Source organism: Agelaius phoeniceus, chromosome 17 (genome assembly GCF_051311805.1).
Source record: "Agelaius phoeniceus isolate bAgePho1 chromosome 17, bAgePho1.hap1, whole genome shotgun sequence".
In the NCBI taxonomy this organism is placed as follows: Eukaryota; Metazoa; Chordata; class Aves; order Passeriformes; family Icteridae; genus Agelaius; species Agelaius phoeniceus.
Window position 1 is genome coordinate 7,369,293 of NC_135281.1, and position 15,665 is coordinate 7,384,957.

Here is a 15,665-nt window from a genome sequence, read left to right on the forward strand (position 1 = left end):
GAAGAGCTGGACAGCTTTCAGAGGCGTGGGTGTTTTTTGAGGAAAGGAGAAGAGTTCAGAGCTCTGGAGAAGCCCAGATCTGGAGCATGTGTGCAAGGAGCAGGGACCAGGTCTGATCCTAATGTCTCAATCTTCCTCCTACACAGAGAGAAGATCTCATTGGTGAATTTATGCATTACCTTTGGTTTTCCTCTGGATGAGGTGGGAGCTAGACATTTCAGGCTCTGCTGGACCCCTGAGTGGTGCTGAGCAGATTCCTCAGTGTGTGCCTGTCACAGATCACTCCCCACTGGCTGCCTGCAGTCTCCCAGCAGTTTTCTGTCTGCAGAGCACTGGGAAGATCACCACCACTCCCTGAGCAGGCAGGCCCCTGCTCCAGCCCACAGGCCAGCTGGCTCCCAAGCTCCCATAAAGCTTTAAAAGAAGCCAAACAACTCACAAGTGAAAGCATGAGGTGTTTATTTGCACTGCAGACATATTAACTGCACTGAAAGCCAGCTGTGCTCCCTCCTCTGCCCAGCCAAGGTGCGTCTGGGTGAGGAACAGCTGACAGAGATAAATGTCAGGAAAAGAGCACAACATCCATCCCTTGGCCAGTGCTTTCCCAGAAAGGGCTGATTTTAACTCACAGTCCACTTCCTTCAGCTGCCCTCCAAAAGCTGCTGCTGCTGCAAATCACATTATTCAATTGAAGTGGTCGAGCTGGTTGTAGTGGGAAACACCGAGATCAAAACCGAAAATACTGCTTGGGAGCCTCTGTGACCTTAACAGCAGAGATCTGTCACCCCTGGTGATGATAGATATCACCATCACATCCTGCCTTCACAAGCCTTCATGCCAGTGCTGCTTCTCTTTTTATTTGCACATCTAATTTTTACAAGCCATATCTAATGTCCTCTCAAGGCTGGATGCAAGATGCAAGCACCCACCTGAAGATTTGCAAACTCTCTTGGCATTTTCCTGCTGAAAGCAGGAGTTCAGGCTACTGCAGTCATTCACCTTCCAAAATAATACCCCAACCAATAGCCTCCAAAAACTTTAAAATGCCCATTTGTTAGTTCTGCTATGTGCTCTTCCAAAAGAGAGGGAGTAATGCCAAAAATGTCTTTTTCTTCTGCAAAGGAGGTGGGCAGTAGAGGATCCCACAGATCCTGAAACAGCTCAATCACCCAGGAACTGGCACAGCTTAGTAATGTACTTAAAACCTGATTTTTAAATGAATATTTCCATTTCCAAAGCTCTTCCTCCGCTGCAAAAATTTGCCGTCTCCTTAGGTGAAAGAGGGAATGCTGTCTCAAACCCATGTACAGTAGAGTAGAGAGGATACAGTGGAGGGACAAGGTGTCACACCCTCCATCCCTCAGTCACAGAGGAGCTGGAAAGCAAGGGGATGTTAACCAGCTCAGCCTGCTGCAGCAGAGGCTGAAGGGAAATACTGTGGACTGGAGCAAATGTGATCATCTCTTTCCATAGGCAAAATAGTCGGGTTCAGTAGTTTTGCTTCTGAAATCTGGTCCCAGTTTTCTCTCAGATGCTGACAGTCCTGCCTGTCCCTTGTGTGCACAGAGCCCATAATGCTGCTGTCACCATCTCTGCAAAGCAGGTGTCAAGGTGGGGGCTGCCCCCAGGGAGGTGCCAAGCACAAGCTGATATGGCAGAAGCAGGGGGGTGTCAGGACCCTCAGAGCTCATTAGAAGCCTCCCCCTTACAAATAATGCCGTTCCTCTTCTTCTCAGCTGCCTGGCCAGAGGTTTTGCTCCAGAAGGGTGGCCTCAGACACTGTCTGGCACTTTGGCTGATGCTTCTCACTCGTGACCTCCAGTCTTTGCTGGTAATCACATAGAGCAGGGGGTTGAGGGCACTGTTGAGGCTGGCCAGGCCCCGAGTCACCTGGTAGGAAACGTAGATATCCTTTGAAGCCTGTGTGCAGGACCCTTGTGGCTGCCAGCGAAAAAACAAGTTGAGGTTTCTGAAGATGTGGTAGGGGAGGAAGCAGATGGAAAAGAGAACCATGACGAGAATCACCAGCCCGATGCTTCTCCTCCTGAGGCTGGCGTCCACGCTGTCGTTCCTGCAGAGCACGAACACCACGTGGCAGTAGCAGCCGATGATGATGAGGAACGGGATGACAAACCCCGTAATGGTGACAGCAAAGGTGTAGGGCAAGTAAACGTGCAGGTTCTCCTGTCCCGTCGTGTCGTGGCACTGCGTCCTGTTGCCATCTGCCTTGCTGAAGGCGAGGTCGGGAGCTATCTGTGCGATGACCCAGAGCCACACTGCCACGCTGAGCCACACGGAGGAGGTGGCACCCCGGCACCTGCCCCGCGCCTTCATCGGGTGCACGATGCCCAGGTAGCGGTGGATGCTGATGCAGCTGAGGAAGCCGATGCTGGCGTAGAGGTTGAGGTGGAAGAGGCTGCGTGTGAGGCGGCACCAGGGCTGCCCGAAGATCCACACTCTGCCTTGGCGGTAGTAGCTGACGAGGAAGGGCAGAGTGCTGACATAGAGCAGGTCGGCCAGCCCCAGGTTGCCCACCAGCAGGCTGAGGGGCTGGCGGGCACCATCGCGGGGCCCCGTGCAGAGGTGCCACAGCCCCAGCCCGTTGCCCAGCAGCCCCAGCGGGATCACGGTCAGGTACACGGCGGGCAGGAAGCGATGGGCGAAGGCGGAATCCACGGGGCAAGGAGCCCGAGTGCCATTGCCGGGCCACGTGGAGAGAGCGTCCGCGGCCATGGGGGCTGCGGCAGCCGTGCCAGGGTGGCAGAGGGTGGCGGAGCTCGGGGGCACCGGTGCCACGGCAGCTCCGTGTCCTCCGGCACAGGCTGAGGCTCCCCTCACCTCTCCGCTCCGGCTGAGCCCAGCCTGGGGCTTCGGAGGGCGCCGGACTTTCCCCGGGAAACGGGGAGGGTACGCCGAGAGCAGCCTCAGCCGAGCGGTTTCCGCCACTCCCCCGGCGCCTCCCCCAGCCCGCTCCGAGCCGGGGTCACGCAGCCCCCCGGCTGGCTTGGGGTGCCTGGAGGGAGCAGGAGGCAGAGGGGTGGCAGAGGGATGCCTGAGGAGGAGAGCCAAAGCTTTCAGCCTGTTTCTGTTCTGTCCCACTCGCGGTCAGGAGAAACCTCCCAGTTTTCTACACCGGGGGATGGAAGCTTGCACCCCATGAGCCTCCCTCACTGCCATTGCTGACAGCCTTTCTCCTGGCTGCGAGGCTCAGAAATACAGGAGCAGAGGTAAGGAGGACACTGGCAGTGTTCCATGGGGCTCCTGCTGCCATGGCCGGTGCCGCGGGCAGTGCCTGCAGGCAGGGATGCACCAGGCTGCCCCCAGCACAGGCAGAGTGAGCCCTGTGCAAGAACTGCCTCTTCCCTACAGCTGCTCCTGCTGCCAACTTCCATCTCCCTCCCCAAATACAAAAACCCGTTCCCCATTCGTCCTTCGAGCCGTCCAGACCCGTGCAGGGAGGACGTGAGATGGGCTGTGCCTTTCCTTTCCTGTCACAGGAGACACGCAGATAATGCCAAACTTGGGCAAGGGCTAAAAGCAGCGACCCCAAATCAGACCCCGAGTAAGGGCAGCCTTCATCGCATTGCTGAGCAGCTGCTGCAGCATAAACGGGGCCAGAAGTCACTCGGATCTGCAGGCGCGGAAGTTAACGGGGAAGCAATCAGAGGTTTACCCTGATAAGCCATTTCGACCTTGGTGAAACGGCTTGAGGTGAAAGGCTAGGCTCTGGAAAGACCGCGTCCGCTTGCTTTCCGGGAATTGAGTACGGGCAGGGGCGGGAGGGGGCTGGTATCTCATCAGCCAGTGGGGAGGAGGAGGAGGAGGAGGAGGAGGAGGAGGAGGAGGAGGAGGAGGAGGAGGAGGAGGAGGAGGAGGAGGAGGAGGAGGAGGAGGAGGAGGAGGAGGAGGAGGAGGAGGAGGAGGAGGAGGAGGAGGAGGAGGAGGAGGAGGAGGAGGAGGAGGAGGAGGAGGAGGAGGAGGAGGAGGAGGAGGAGGAGGAGGAGGAGGAGGAGGAGGAGGAGGAGGAGGAGGAGGAGGAGGAGGAAGGGTGAGTCCTGCCCAGCCATCCCGACTCGCGTCCATCCCTCCTCGGGAGCGGCCGAGCATCTCCGCTGGACCACGCTCGGGTACACGGTGGACAGGCCCAAGACGCAGATGAGGTGGGGGTTAGCTGAGTGTTGAAGGTACCAGTGTGCTTGTTGACTTCAGAAAGTGCTTGCTGGAGCAGATAAGCGATGGGAAATGTGTGTTATTTCCTGCCGGTGCAATAAAATCTCACCGTTATGGGTGTGCCGCCGAAAAGGTGAAGCGTGGAAGCTGTTTCCTTGTGGTGAAGATATGGCTTTTCTGCGGTTTGCAGAGGCTCTGGTGGGTCTGTGCCGCTGGAGTTACAGCAGCGGGGGGGTCCATGGGGGTGCACCCCTCAGGGAAGTGGCCCCGTCCTGCCCTGCTGCTGCCCCCTTCGTCTCTGTGCACTTCAGCTGCTCCTGCAGCCTGGGCTTGGGGTGGCACTTGCAGAGCAACTTTATGGAGCTGTGGAAGGGCAGCGAGAGGAGAGGAACAGTTCCCTTTGTCCCAGAGCATCAACCTTTGGGGAAACTGAGGCAGAGACAGCAGCTGGCTGGGAGGGCTTCTGTGAGCATGGGAAGGGTCATGAACTGCTCTCAGCAATGAGGGCAAAATTTTCCCTGTCCTGAGAATGAAAGCTTGGAGCTGGTGCCTCCTGCCATGGGAAGAGAGGAGCAGGGCAGGGCATGGGGAGCGCTGTCCATGAATGGCTGGAGCCCCATGCCCTCCACATCTCCTGTTCCCTGGACCCTTTGGAGGCACAAGCACAGAGATTTTCTCTTGTGCCTGCCTCCTGTGTGCTTTAGGTGTTCACTTGACCCATGGTTTCACTCACAGTAACAGGTGCTACTGCCAGCTCTGCCCAAACATCCTGCATGAGGATGCTCCCCTCTGGCTGCTGGCTCTGGCAGGCAACAGCAGTGCTGATGTCAGGATGAGAACTCAGGGCCAAGACAGCTCCTGCAAACACAGAACCTGAATCATGTGTTTCCAGGAAAAATAAAAAAACCCATTTGATCTACTTGATATTTTTTTTTTTCAGTTGAGCACTGCATTCCTGTGCTCAGTTTCTGAAAATGTTTCACTTTAACAAGGGGCTCATCCAGCCCTCTCTCACCCAACTCTATGTTTTAAAAATCATCAATCATGAGAATGGCTGGGAAAAGCAATTCTGATGCATGTTGTTTACTCATCCAGCAGGACAGTTTTCCTTCAGCTGCTGCGTGTGCTTGCACAGAAATGAGCTGTGCTCTGCTGCTCATCACCGGCTCAGGAGTGTGGTTGGCAGATCTTGGGCTGTGTGCAGATGTGCCTCGAGGACAGGAGTGAATTTTCTTTCAGTTTGGGGATTTTTATCCTTACACATCACTTGTGGATGGGGTGGAATATTCCTCTGTTGCCCCACACGAGCAGGCAAAGCCAGGACCCTGCGTCAGAGCCTCAAATAACCACGTTTCCAGGGTAGCAGGGCTTTAGAGGGAAATATTGTGAGATTAGCAATCAAACTGCAAGAGTTGATTTCCCTGTATTCATAGGGAAAAATGACTCTGATTTATTTGGAATCATTAATTCATTATTTAGATGCTTAGTGAATCAGGGAGACATTCTGCAGGGTAAAAAAAAAGATAATTATAGCAGAGGTGTGTTGAGTCATTTGTTTGAGATGAGAATTGCAGGTTGCTGCCTAAAAAGTGACCTTCTGATTTTTTACCATCACCCAGAGGTGGCTAGGCAGGATCTGGGAGTGTGTGACAGCCCTGGCAGCTCACCCAGCCTTGGTGGCTGAGTCCCAACACGCTTGAACAAGAACTGGCTTAAAACCAGGATTTTCAGTACCCACAATGTGTTTTATCCATGTCAGTTGAGGAATGTGGTAGTTTTGAAGTCTACATGGGCTTTGGGTCACCACTTGTTTGGCATGGCCACCAGAGAACTAAAAAACTAACCCAAACTGTTTGTTCTGCGATTTGCCGCCTGCTGGAGGTTCACCATGTGCCCCACATCAAACAGAATGAATGATTTGTATTCAGGCTGAGCACCAGATGATTGCAGTAAATAATTCTCTTTGTAGGCAGTGTTTTACTGCAAGAGCAGTGAGGTTTCTTTTTTTCTTTCTCTTTTTTTTTTTTTACCCCCATGAGGTGGCTGAGCCGCATCCTTGACTTTCATTTTCTTTTCAGTTCTTGCAGGGCCTGAGGGAATGAATGAGTTGCCTTGGCCCTGCAGCCATTTCTGCTGCTGCAGGGGAGGCTTTTCCTTGGGCTGGAGAGAGGAGCTCCCCCTGCCATTCAGGCTCTGGTCCCTTCAGCCCCAGACCTGCCCTGGTCAGGAGCACAGCGAGCTGCTGATGGTGGCTGTGCCATGCTGGGGAAATCCCAGCCCAGGGGAATGGAGGAAATGTGGGCCTGGCAGCAGGAGGGATGAGCTACAGGGGAGTTTGGGCATTGATTTTTGGGAGCTGAGAAGGGGCTGTGCCTGTGGCTGCAGACACAGCAGCAGTGCCATGTCCTGCCCTGCTCTCCTGCACATCCCAACACTGGAGACCTGGGCACTGCTATGGCCAGGGCTGTGCCATCAGCAGAGCTTCTGGCTGGGTAAGAGTGAAGGATTTAACCCAAGATATAATAAATTGTAAAAATGTGTTCAATGCTTTGATTCACATTTTCTTTTTCTTTTTCCTTCTCTTACTCTAAGCAGCCTGAACTGAGGTGCCTCCAAGCTGCCCCACCCTGTGCCAGGACTTCCCTGCACCCACCGAGCTGGCCCTGAGCAGCAGGGCTGGGCTCGCCCTGCACACACAAGCTCCACACCTGGATGAGCACATCTTTATTTTTAGTTCCAGAAATACCCATCTAAGAAGTCCATCTCTCACCTGGACGCATCACCCAAACCGCAGCTCCTTCCGGCTGCACGTTCTCTCTGCACATCTATGCGAGGCCGTTAGAGGGCATTTGGGTTTCACTTTCCATCACCCAGAAGCACTTTTTACTGGGACAAAGTACAGCCAGAGCAGCCGAGCAGCTCTCCTGCGCCGACTCCTGCATGGCTGGAGCAGCTCCAGCCCGTCGGGAGACGGCCCCGACTCATCTTTGCGATTTGTTTTCCCTTTTCCCTGCTTCTCCCTTGGCCCCGGCTCATGGGGAATGTGCTTGGATGGCAGGCGGTCTGTCTGCTGCTGTCTGAGCTCCTGGCTTGCCGAAGCCCTGCCAAACCACCAGAGGAGGAGGCCAGGCAGAGCGGGAAGGCTCGTGTTTATTCTGGAGGGATGAGGGGAAGGTGAGTTAGAGCTGCCATCAGGGCGACCCTGCCCATGCCCGGGAAGGCAGGGTGGGTACCATGGGCTGGCTGAGCTCCTGCATGGCTGAGCAGCTCAGCCTGGTGTGGCAGTGACTTGTGGGCTCACAGGGAGCTCGATGACCTGCTCCTTCCCTGGAGGGCCAGGGCATGAGGGTTCCCTCCAGGGATTTTGGCTTCCAGGTGCTGGAGATGGTTTCTCCTGAAGTCCCTGCAAAGCAGAGCTGCATGATGTGGCAGAGAAGCAGCATCATCTCTTCAGAAACCCCACTGGTCCAGGAAAGGACCAATTCCTGGTTTCTTGGGTGGGTTTATGTTCAGAGCAGCATTTCCCCACTTCCCATTTCATTCAGCCTAAGGAACTCGGAATGCTGCCCAGTAGCCCTGCCTGGGGCAGCGGGGTGTGCAGAGGAGACAGGTGATGGGTGACACAGGGATCTTGTTCTCTGTTTCCAGCCTCCTTTGTAGCCAAAGTCCATCATTTCTTCTCTGTTTTCCCAGTGGAAACACCCTCCATCTTCACCATAACCACAGTGCCATGGGTTTGTGCCAGACTCTTTGCCAGGATGAGGCGTTGGCTCCAGGGTGAATCCGGGGTGGGCACAGCTACAAACGACCTCCTCTTGCCCTCTGGAAAGGCAGAATGGAGATCAGTGGGGAGATGGAGAGGGCTGGTGGTGTGTCCCGTGCAGCTGGGGAGCAGGAGCATGTAGCATGGCAGTGCAGGGGGAAAGAAATGGGCAGAAAGTGCCACCTGCACACCAGAAAGGCAGATTAGCACTGTGTCCACACTGGGGTTGTGCCAGGATAATAAAGAGGTGGCAGAAGCACCTCCCGTGTGTGCCCAGTGAGCCAGGCAGGAGCTGCAAATCCATCTCTGGCCGTAGGGGCAGGCCGAGCTCACCTGTGTGGCATCCACAGAGCTCCTGGATTCAGACATCCAGAGACCCCAACATTCTGGTGAGCACCGGCCATCGGCTGTTTCAGGAGATGGTTTGTGTGTCCTGAGACACGCTCAGCTCGTGGCTGAGGAGGGCTGACGGGGGCCCACAGGTAAGAAGAGTTGCTGGCCCTTCCCTTTGCCATCAGCCGCGTTCCCCCCGGAGCAGCAGCAGCTCCCCCAGCCTCACTCACCGCCGGCAGCGCTGCGGGCAGGGCCGGGCAGGGGCCGGCCGAGCAGAGCCGCCGCTGCGTCTCCAGCCGGCACAGGCGGTTCTGGTTGGACACGCGGCTGGCAAAGCCCAGCCCGCAGGTGGCCGAGCAGGGGCTCCACTCCGTGCCCCACGGCGGGCAGGGGGACCACAGCAGCGGGGACACCGCCCTGGGGGCTGCAAGACACGACACAGGGGAAAGGGGGGTTGCAGGCAGGTGCTGTGCACGCTGGGGTGCTGCAGGCAAAGCCCTGCGTGGCAGAGAGACCTGGGAGGTGTCCCCTGCTGGCGTTTCACGGCCTGGGGTGAAGGGGCCATGCCCAGAGATTTGCGTGGGCATCCCTGTCGCAGGCATCTTTTATGAAAAATCCTTTCCTCAGGATTTTTCCTCCTGAGAAGCTGAGAGGCCTCAGGAACAAAATGTAAGCAATGATTATCTGCTGCTGTGGCAGGTGGATCTGTGATTAGTCCATGTTAGATGTTTCTAATTAATGGCCAATCACAGTCCAGCTGGCTCGGACAGAGAGTCCGAGACAGAGCCTTTGTTATCATTCCTTGCTATTCTATTCTTAGCCAGCCTTCTGATGAAATCTTTTCTTCTATTCTTTTAGTATCGTTTTAATGTAATATATATCATAAAATACTAAATCAAGCCTTCTGAAACACAGAATCAGATCCTCATCTCTTCCCTCAACCAAAAACCCTGTGAACACGGTCACACCTCCCCTCCCTGGAGCTGCCCTGCATCTCACCTGCCCTGGCATCCCGGGGCTGCTCCTGGGCACCTTCGCAGACCCACTCAGGGCAGCACTTCCCTGGGATCTCCACGCGCCGGGGGAAGGGGCAGTCGGGGCTGGGCAGCCGCACATCCTCCTGGCACAGCGGGATGCAGGTGAAGCCCCCGTCCAGGCAGTGGCACTGGATTCTGCAGCTGGGCTGGAAAACTTCCCCGTCTCGGTAGAGCCGGCCGTTCACCTCGCAGCCCTCCTCATCATCCTCAACTGCAAGAGACAGCCGGGGAGCCCGTGAGGGACAGAGGGACAGAGGGACAGAGAGATGGGGACGGCAGGGGCAGTGCTGGGGGTATCTGGGGGGCTGGACAAAGGGATTGAGGTGGAGAACCACAGAATTGACCAAGCAATGTGCAGGACAGACATGGGTGTGCAGCAGCATGTTCATCACTCAGTCTCCTTCCCTTCCCTGCCTTTTGTCCTCATCTCTGTTTTTTCAAAGCAACAGCTCACAAGCTGTGAGAGCCCCCCTGCCCTTTGGCTCTGACCCTGCCTTCAGGATTTCCAGGCTAGGAAAAGCTTCTCTGAGATTCCCCTGCAGGACCCCCAGGCTCCAGCCTTGGCACCCCTGGGACCCCCCTGTCCATTGTCACTGAAACCACCCTGAATTCTCAGCCAGAAAGCAGCACAAGAGCCGGCAGGAGATGGGGCACGGCCCCACGGCCAAGCTGCATGCACCATCCTCAGGAAAGCTGCTCTCCTAGCCTCACCCACTCCCCTGCTGGTGCTGCAGGGTGCCTGTAGCCATGAGAGGCCATGGCTGGAGCTGGAGCGGGGCTGTGTGCTGGGCTGGACTGTGCGGGTACCCCCGGGGAAAGGGGGCACCCCTGTGCTCACAGTTGCAGGTGCCTCCTGTCCCCGCAGGTGCTGAGCTGTAGTCACAGACGAGGCCCTGGCTCTGGTCACAGACGTGCAGGAAGTCGCAGGGCTCTCCCAGGCGCCGGGCACAGATCTTGCAGCAGCCACACCCATCCAGGACCAGGGGGGAGCCGCGGGGACAGCGGGGTGGCACCCAGGGACAGTAGCACGGCCTCCGGCACAGCTGGGCACAAACCTGTGGGGGCAAAGCTGAATCCATACAGGTGGTTTTGGGCTAGCAGCTGCTTTGTCACTGGGACAGCCAGGTAACTTTGTCTCAACCATGGGGGCAAGTTTTTGGTGGAGGGAGGCTCCAAATCCATGGGAATATCTCAAAGCATCCTGGAAAGCTACAAAGCTACTGTCCCCTTTGAAGGGCACCTATGGAAAACCAGGGAGAATCAAGGATGCTCAGAGGCTCAGCACTCTGAAAGATGGGGGCTTTAATGTGCCACTGCTCTGAACACACAGGAGGATGGAGCTACAAGGTGAACATCCCAGGCAGTGGTGGTTATTTAGTGAGGTCAGCAGTCCCAGGCAGCCCAGTGGGAGAGAGGAAGGCAGGGAGGTAAAGCAGCCCACCCCCATGCCTGCCCCCAAGGCAGCAGGCTGTGCCCAGCCCAGGAGGGGTGGCTTTGCAGGGACTGAATCCACGTGGTGAGTGCACAGCACCTCGCTCCTTACAGCCTTAAGAGCTCTCATTCATGGCAGGAAACAGGACATTGCATCAGCAGTGGGGATCTGAAGCCAGGCAGAGCTCGCTGCATTCCTCACTGGTCCAGCTGCATCCTCTGCTTGTCCCTGGCTGCAGCATCCTCACCTGGCCTGGCCCACTGGGCAAGGAGCCCAGAGACAGACATGTTTCAAGGACTGGGAGCTGTTTTCCCTCGTGCCTGGACTGAGTGATCACTTTGGCAGGGCTGTGCACTGCAGTCTTTGCCTGCTCAGCCAATTGTCTGCCAGGGAGGTGCCCACAGGAGTTCACCTGGGCAGGTGGATTTTATACCCTTGGCTCTTCCTGCTCCACAACCACCCTGGCCCCAACAGCTCTTTGAGGCAGCTCCTGAGCTCCCATCACATCACATGTGACAGAGCTATTGCATATAGAGCCCGAAGCCACGAGAGCTGGCTCTGCAGTTTGGGAGTGAATCCTTCATCAGTGCTGGCCTGACAGTGATGAGAGCCCCCTGGCAGCCCTGCTGCTCAGCACCATGCACGTGCTGCTGGATGCAGGGCCAGAACAGCAAACCTGCAACCAAAACATTCATCCCTGCCCTGGTCCAGGTACTGGTGTGACTGCTCAGTCTGCCAGGAGAGCGATGAGCTCAGCCAGACCATGTAGGTTTTAGACACCATTTTTCTTTTTCTTTCAGTTTCTCCCAGGGGCACCAGGTCTGACATGATGAGTCAGACAGAGAGGGTGGCTCCTGGTGCTCTATTTGCTCCCCATTTGCAGCAGTTCAGACGCTTTCCAAGGGGCTGTAGGAGTGTCAGTGCCAATAACTGGAATTAAAATATGGATTGGGATGGGGTAATCTGGGTCTTGTCCTAGTTCTGCCAGTGGGCAGCATTATTAATGTGGCAGGGACTGAGGGACCAGCTGTGGTGGCCAGGTTTGGGCTGGCAGCACGATGGCCCTTGGTGATTCTCCAGGCACTCATGAGCACCTGGGGCAGGAATCACTGCTCTGTTACAGTTTGCCAAGGGCATTTTTCATCTTTCAGGAGGTTGTTATTACAAATCAATGTTTTAGAAAGATTAGGCAAGCCATAAATCCATTTCTCCCTGCTCCTTGTAATTTACTTGTCTTTAGATGACAATGTGGCTTCTGTCAGAGGTCTGAACTCTGGGAAAATTGTCAAATAGGCACGACATTGCCACAACACCCCTGCCTGGGGATTCAGGCAGCCATTAGAACTTGGAGCTGAGATGCCCCAAATTTTTCAACATTCCTGTTCTCTGCACAGGCAAATATTTTCACACAGAGTCCAAGAGAAAAAAAATAAAATTAATGAAACCTCTACGACAACCCAAATCCCATTGGAGGCAGTGGCTTGGCGTGAGCATTCCGAGAAGTGGGGAGAGCTGAGTAATGCCAGGGCTGGTGCTCGTGGCTTGGCCCCTGCCTCGGGAGCCTGGGCGGGGATGGAGGAGCCTGGAGGAGCCTGGAGGAGCCGCTGCCGCCCAGCTGCTGCTCGCTGCCTGGCGGGGACCGAGCGCGGAGAGCGGCAGGGGCGGCGGGCAGCGCATTGCTGGCATTGCTGTGCGCCCCGGGGATTGACAGCGAGCCTCGGCCCAGGAACGCTCGGACCCCGCTGCTTCATCCCGAACTCCGAGCACAGCTCTGCCCCCTGCATCAGCACAGCCTGGCTGCCGGGCTCAGTGGCCGTGACACCCCATCCCTCCTGCAGCCCACGCTGCCAGAGCCGGGGGCTCCTCGGCTAAAGCTGCCCCGGTGCCCCGTCTGCCTTACCTTGGAGAGAATGCAGAGCAGGGAGAGGAAGAGGAGCTGCTTCTCCAGCTGGAGGCTCATGCTGCTCTCCCTGTGCCACTGCAGCACATCACCCCCCAGGCAGTTTGGAGGCAGTGTTTGCAGGTTTTAAAGCCCAGGGTAGGTCCTGCTGGTGTTTATACTCTCCCTGCTCTGATGTCACTCACAGGCTCCAATATAAACATGAGTAGGTTTGGACAGGCCTCAAGATTTTCTTTTTTTTCCTTTCTTTTTTTTTTTTTTTTTCCAGCCCACATTCCAGCTGCCATTTCCACTCTTCTCAAGGTGAGAATATGCTGTCCACAGGGACAAGGAGTGAAGGGAAGGGATGCTGTGCTGTCCCTGGGGAGCAGGCTGAGGAACCAGGCTGCTGGAGTGATCCAGCTCCCTTTCCCTAGCCTGGCAGGGAAGCTTCACACCCTGTCCTACTGATCAAAGTCTGGCCAGGCAGAGCTGGCACCTTCCTCCTGGGATTTGAAGGGTTTGGGACCTGTTGCTGCTGTGGGAGCAGGCAGCAACAGGGCATCCACCCCTGTATTTAATGCTGCACCCGGTCCATGGCAGGCTGTGGAAGCAGGGTCACCCAAAGGAGCTGGAAATGGATTTGCTGTGCTGGTGCTGCCACATCATCCCCACCCTGAGAGGGACTGTGGCCACCTGGGGAGGCTGTGGGGTGGGGTGGGGTGGTTGGATGCACATCATGCTGCATTGTCTTGATGCAGAGAAGGCTGCAGTCTGACCCTGCTGATTTCAAGCCTTGTAAATGCCAATTCAGCCCCTGGAGTATTATGATCATCTTAATCAATTGTGAGAATTAGAATTCCAAGTTTGGGGATGAAAAGCGGGTGTTCAACCATTGCCTCCCAATGCTTTCTCATTCTGCCCCCTGCAAGCTTTTCTCTTGTCCCCTCTGACTGAAGATGTCTGTGAGGCTGGCTCTTAGGAAAGACAAACCTTAGCACCTCAAGACCTACACTAGACAGAGCCACTTCCCCATATTCCCACTCCCCAGACCTTATCACAAGATTTGAGAGGACAGTTTGTGAGCCCAGAGCTCAAAGGATGCAGGATGTCCTGCAGCTCTCTCTGGCTCCTGCAGGATGTGTTCTGGGGCCAGGACTGCTGCTCCTGTGCTGGCCAGGGGATGATCCTGTGTGCTCAGAGTGCCTGTTTCATTCAGGCATGATGAGAACTGTGATGCTGGATATCAGGTCTGTGACAGGAGCTGCTGGCTGCTACGAGCAGAGCACCAAAACCACACAACCAAGGGTGATGCCCCATCTCTCCCTCTGGCCTTTTTCCCTCTGTTTTGCCTTTGTGAAACAGGTTCTCAGTCACCTGAGCAGCAATCCTGAGCTCAGCTCCACACTTTTCAGAGCCTGGCAGACAGGGTGGGCACAGCCCAGCAGGGAGCAGGGCTGGCTGAGCTCTCACATTACCACCCCAAATCTCTGCTGTGGCTGTGCTTCATGCAGCCAGGCTGTTAACGAGGTCATGGCAGCTTGTGGGAACACCAGGACACTTTCCAAAGGCTGCTGTCACTTATGCAAGGGTCAGAGCCCCTGCTCTGCATGTTGGAGCCCCAGCTCTGTGCATCACCCAGGCTGTGCCTGGAGGTCAGGGAGCTGCTCTGGCAGCCCTGCCTGTGACAGGGCAGGCATGAGGAGGGCACATTGCTCTGAACTCCCTGGCAGGGGGTGGTTCAGGACCCACTGACAGGTGCTCACAAGCTCGAGGGTTTGATATCTGAGGCTGCAGATGCCTCTCATGTTCAACTTTCTGCCCCACAGGCAGTGTCCTCCCACTGACTACAGCTCAGCCAAACACCCTGGGAGTGCCTTGGGAGAGCCAAAGTACTGACCCAGCCCTGCCACAATTACTTATTCCAGCCTTGTGTTTATTAGGGATTCCTGATTAATGGCCATGAGTTAATTTCCCTGGTAGAAATCAGGTGGCAGTGCTGGTAACAGAAATAAAAACCTCTCATTTCCCACAATGAGGCACCCTTGGAGCAGCTGACAGACCCCTGTGTGAGGTCTCAGGGGGCAGCAGGGCACCCCTGGGGGAGGCTGAGGCTCAGGGCTGCCCAGGGGAGCCAGCTGGACATGAAACCCCTGTCACCTGATGTGTCCTGGCTACAGGGTCAGCTCCTTTCTCTATTCTTTTCTCAGCTCTGAACAAGAGGGGACCTTGCTTCCCCCCACACCTGATGTCACTGTGATGGTTTGACACCACCAGGAAGCTGTGAGAGCTCAGGCAGTGACAGAGAGCCCGAGTCCAGCCTGAGCCAGGCCAACACCCCCAAGTCAAGCAGTCAGGTGGGGCCAAACCCAGCATCCCATGCCTGGCAAGCTGCCCACACTTCTGATGGCGTTGGCAATCCTCACTGGGACCTGGCTGGGTTTTGGAGGTGCCCAGTGGAGCTGGCTGGAGTTGTACCCACAAATTCTCCCATGATCTGCCTTTGCAGAGAGGATTCTCCATGGGTGAATTTGGCTTTGGCTTCCCTTCTCCCAGCTCTGGGTCCCACATCCCCACCCAGGTCACTGTGCTGGGGCTGCAGGCAGAGCCTGGCACAGGAATCCAGCCCCTGCAACTGTTTTGATGTTCAAAGCTGCAGCAGAACAGCACATTAGCAGTTCATTTTATAAATGCTGTTATAGCCCTTCCCCTCTGGAGCACGTAACCTGTGAGTGTTCTGTACCATACGTGTGATTTCAGAGCAAGTAATTCAGTCCATATGTCTCACTCCACAGTTGCCATGGTATTATTGTCAGGTTTTTGGGGGGTTATGACTTTTTTTCTTTTTTTTTGTGGTCAGTTGTGCAAGAAAATAGTTGATACAGGCATCTGAATACATCTCCTTTGAGTTAGCCACTGGCAAGCTGTGCTGTTTCTATAGAAATGAAGGAACTGCCCCAGTGAATTTACATTTTAGAGAGCTGAGTTCTTCATGTGTTTGCTCTCCGAACGTGCCATCGTGAATAACACAGAAAAGCTTCATTTGCACAC

At 55.6% G+C, this 15,665-nt stretch overlaps 2 protein-coding genes across 3 annotated transcripts; both read right to left on the reverse strand.

Annotated features, from left to right (window-relative positions):
* Positions 1-442: 442 nt before the first annotated feature.
* LOC129127711 (P2Y purinoceptor 1-like) lies at positions 443-3,334 on the reverse strand. The gene has a single exon (XM_054644552.2). It carries the CDS (start codon positions 2,731-2,733, stop codon positions 1,681-1,683), a length of 1,053 nt encoding a protein of 350 aa, XP_054500527.1. The 5' UTR covers positions 2,734-3,334; the 3' UTR covers positions 443-1,680.
* Positions 3,335-7,707: 4,373 nt separating this feature from the next.
* CCN5 (cellular communication network factor 5) lies at positions 7,708-12,790 on the reverse strand. 2 transcript variants are annotated; one of them, XM_077187375.1, is made up of 5 exons: positions 12,636-12,790; positions 10,142-10,358; positions 9,266-9,514; positions 8,497-8,690; positions 7,823-7,992 (listed from the first exon to the last, which is right to left on the reverse strand). In XM_077187375.1, exons 1-5 carry the CDS (start codon positions 12,693-12,695, stop codon positions 7,969-7,971), a joined length of 744 nt encoding a protein of 247 aa, XP_077043490.1. In that variant the 5' UTR covers positions 12,696-12,790; the 3' UTR covers positions 7,823-7,968. The 2 variants fall into 2 exon arrangements, with proteins under 2 accessions (XP_077043491.1, XP_077043490.1); XM_077187376.1 differs by lacking the exon at positions 8,497-8,690 and having other exon boundaries at positions 7,708-7,992.
* Positions 12,791-15,665: the final 2,875 nt, after the last annotated feature.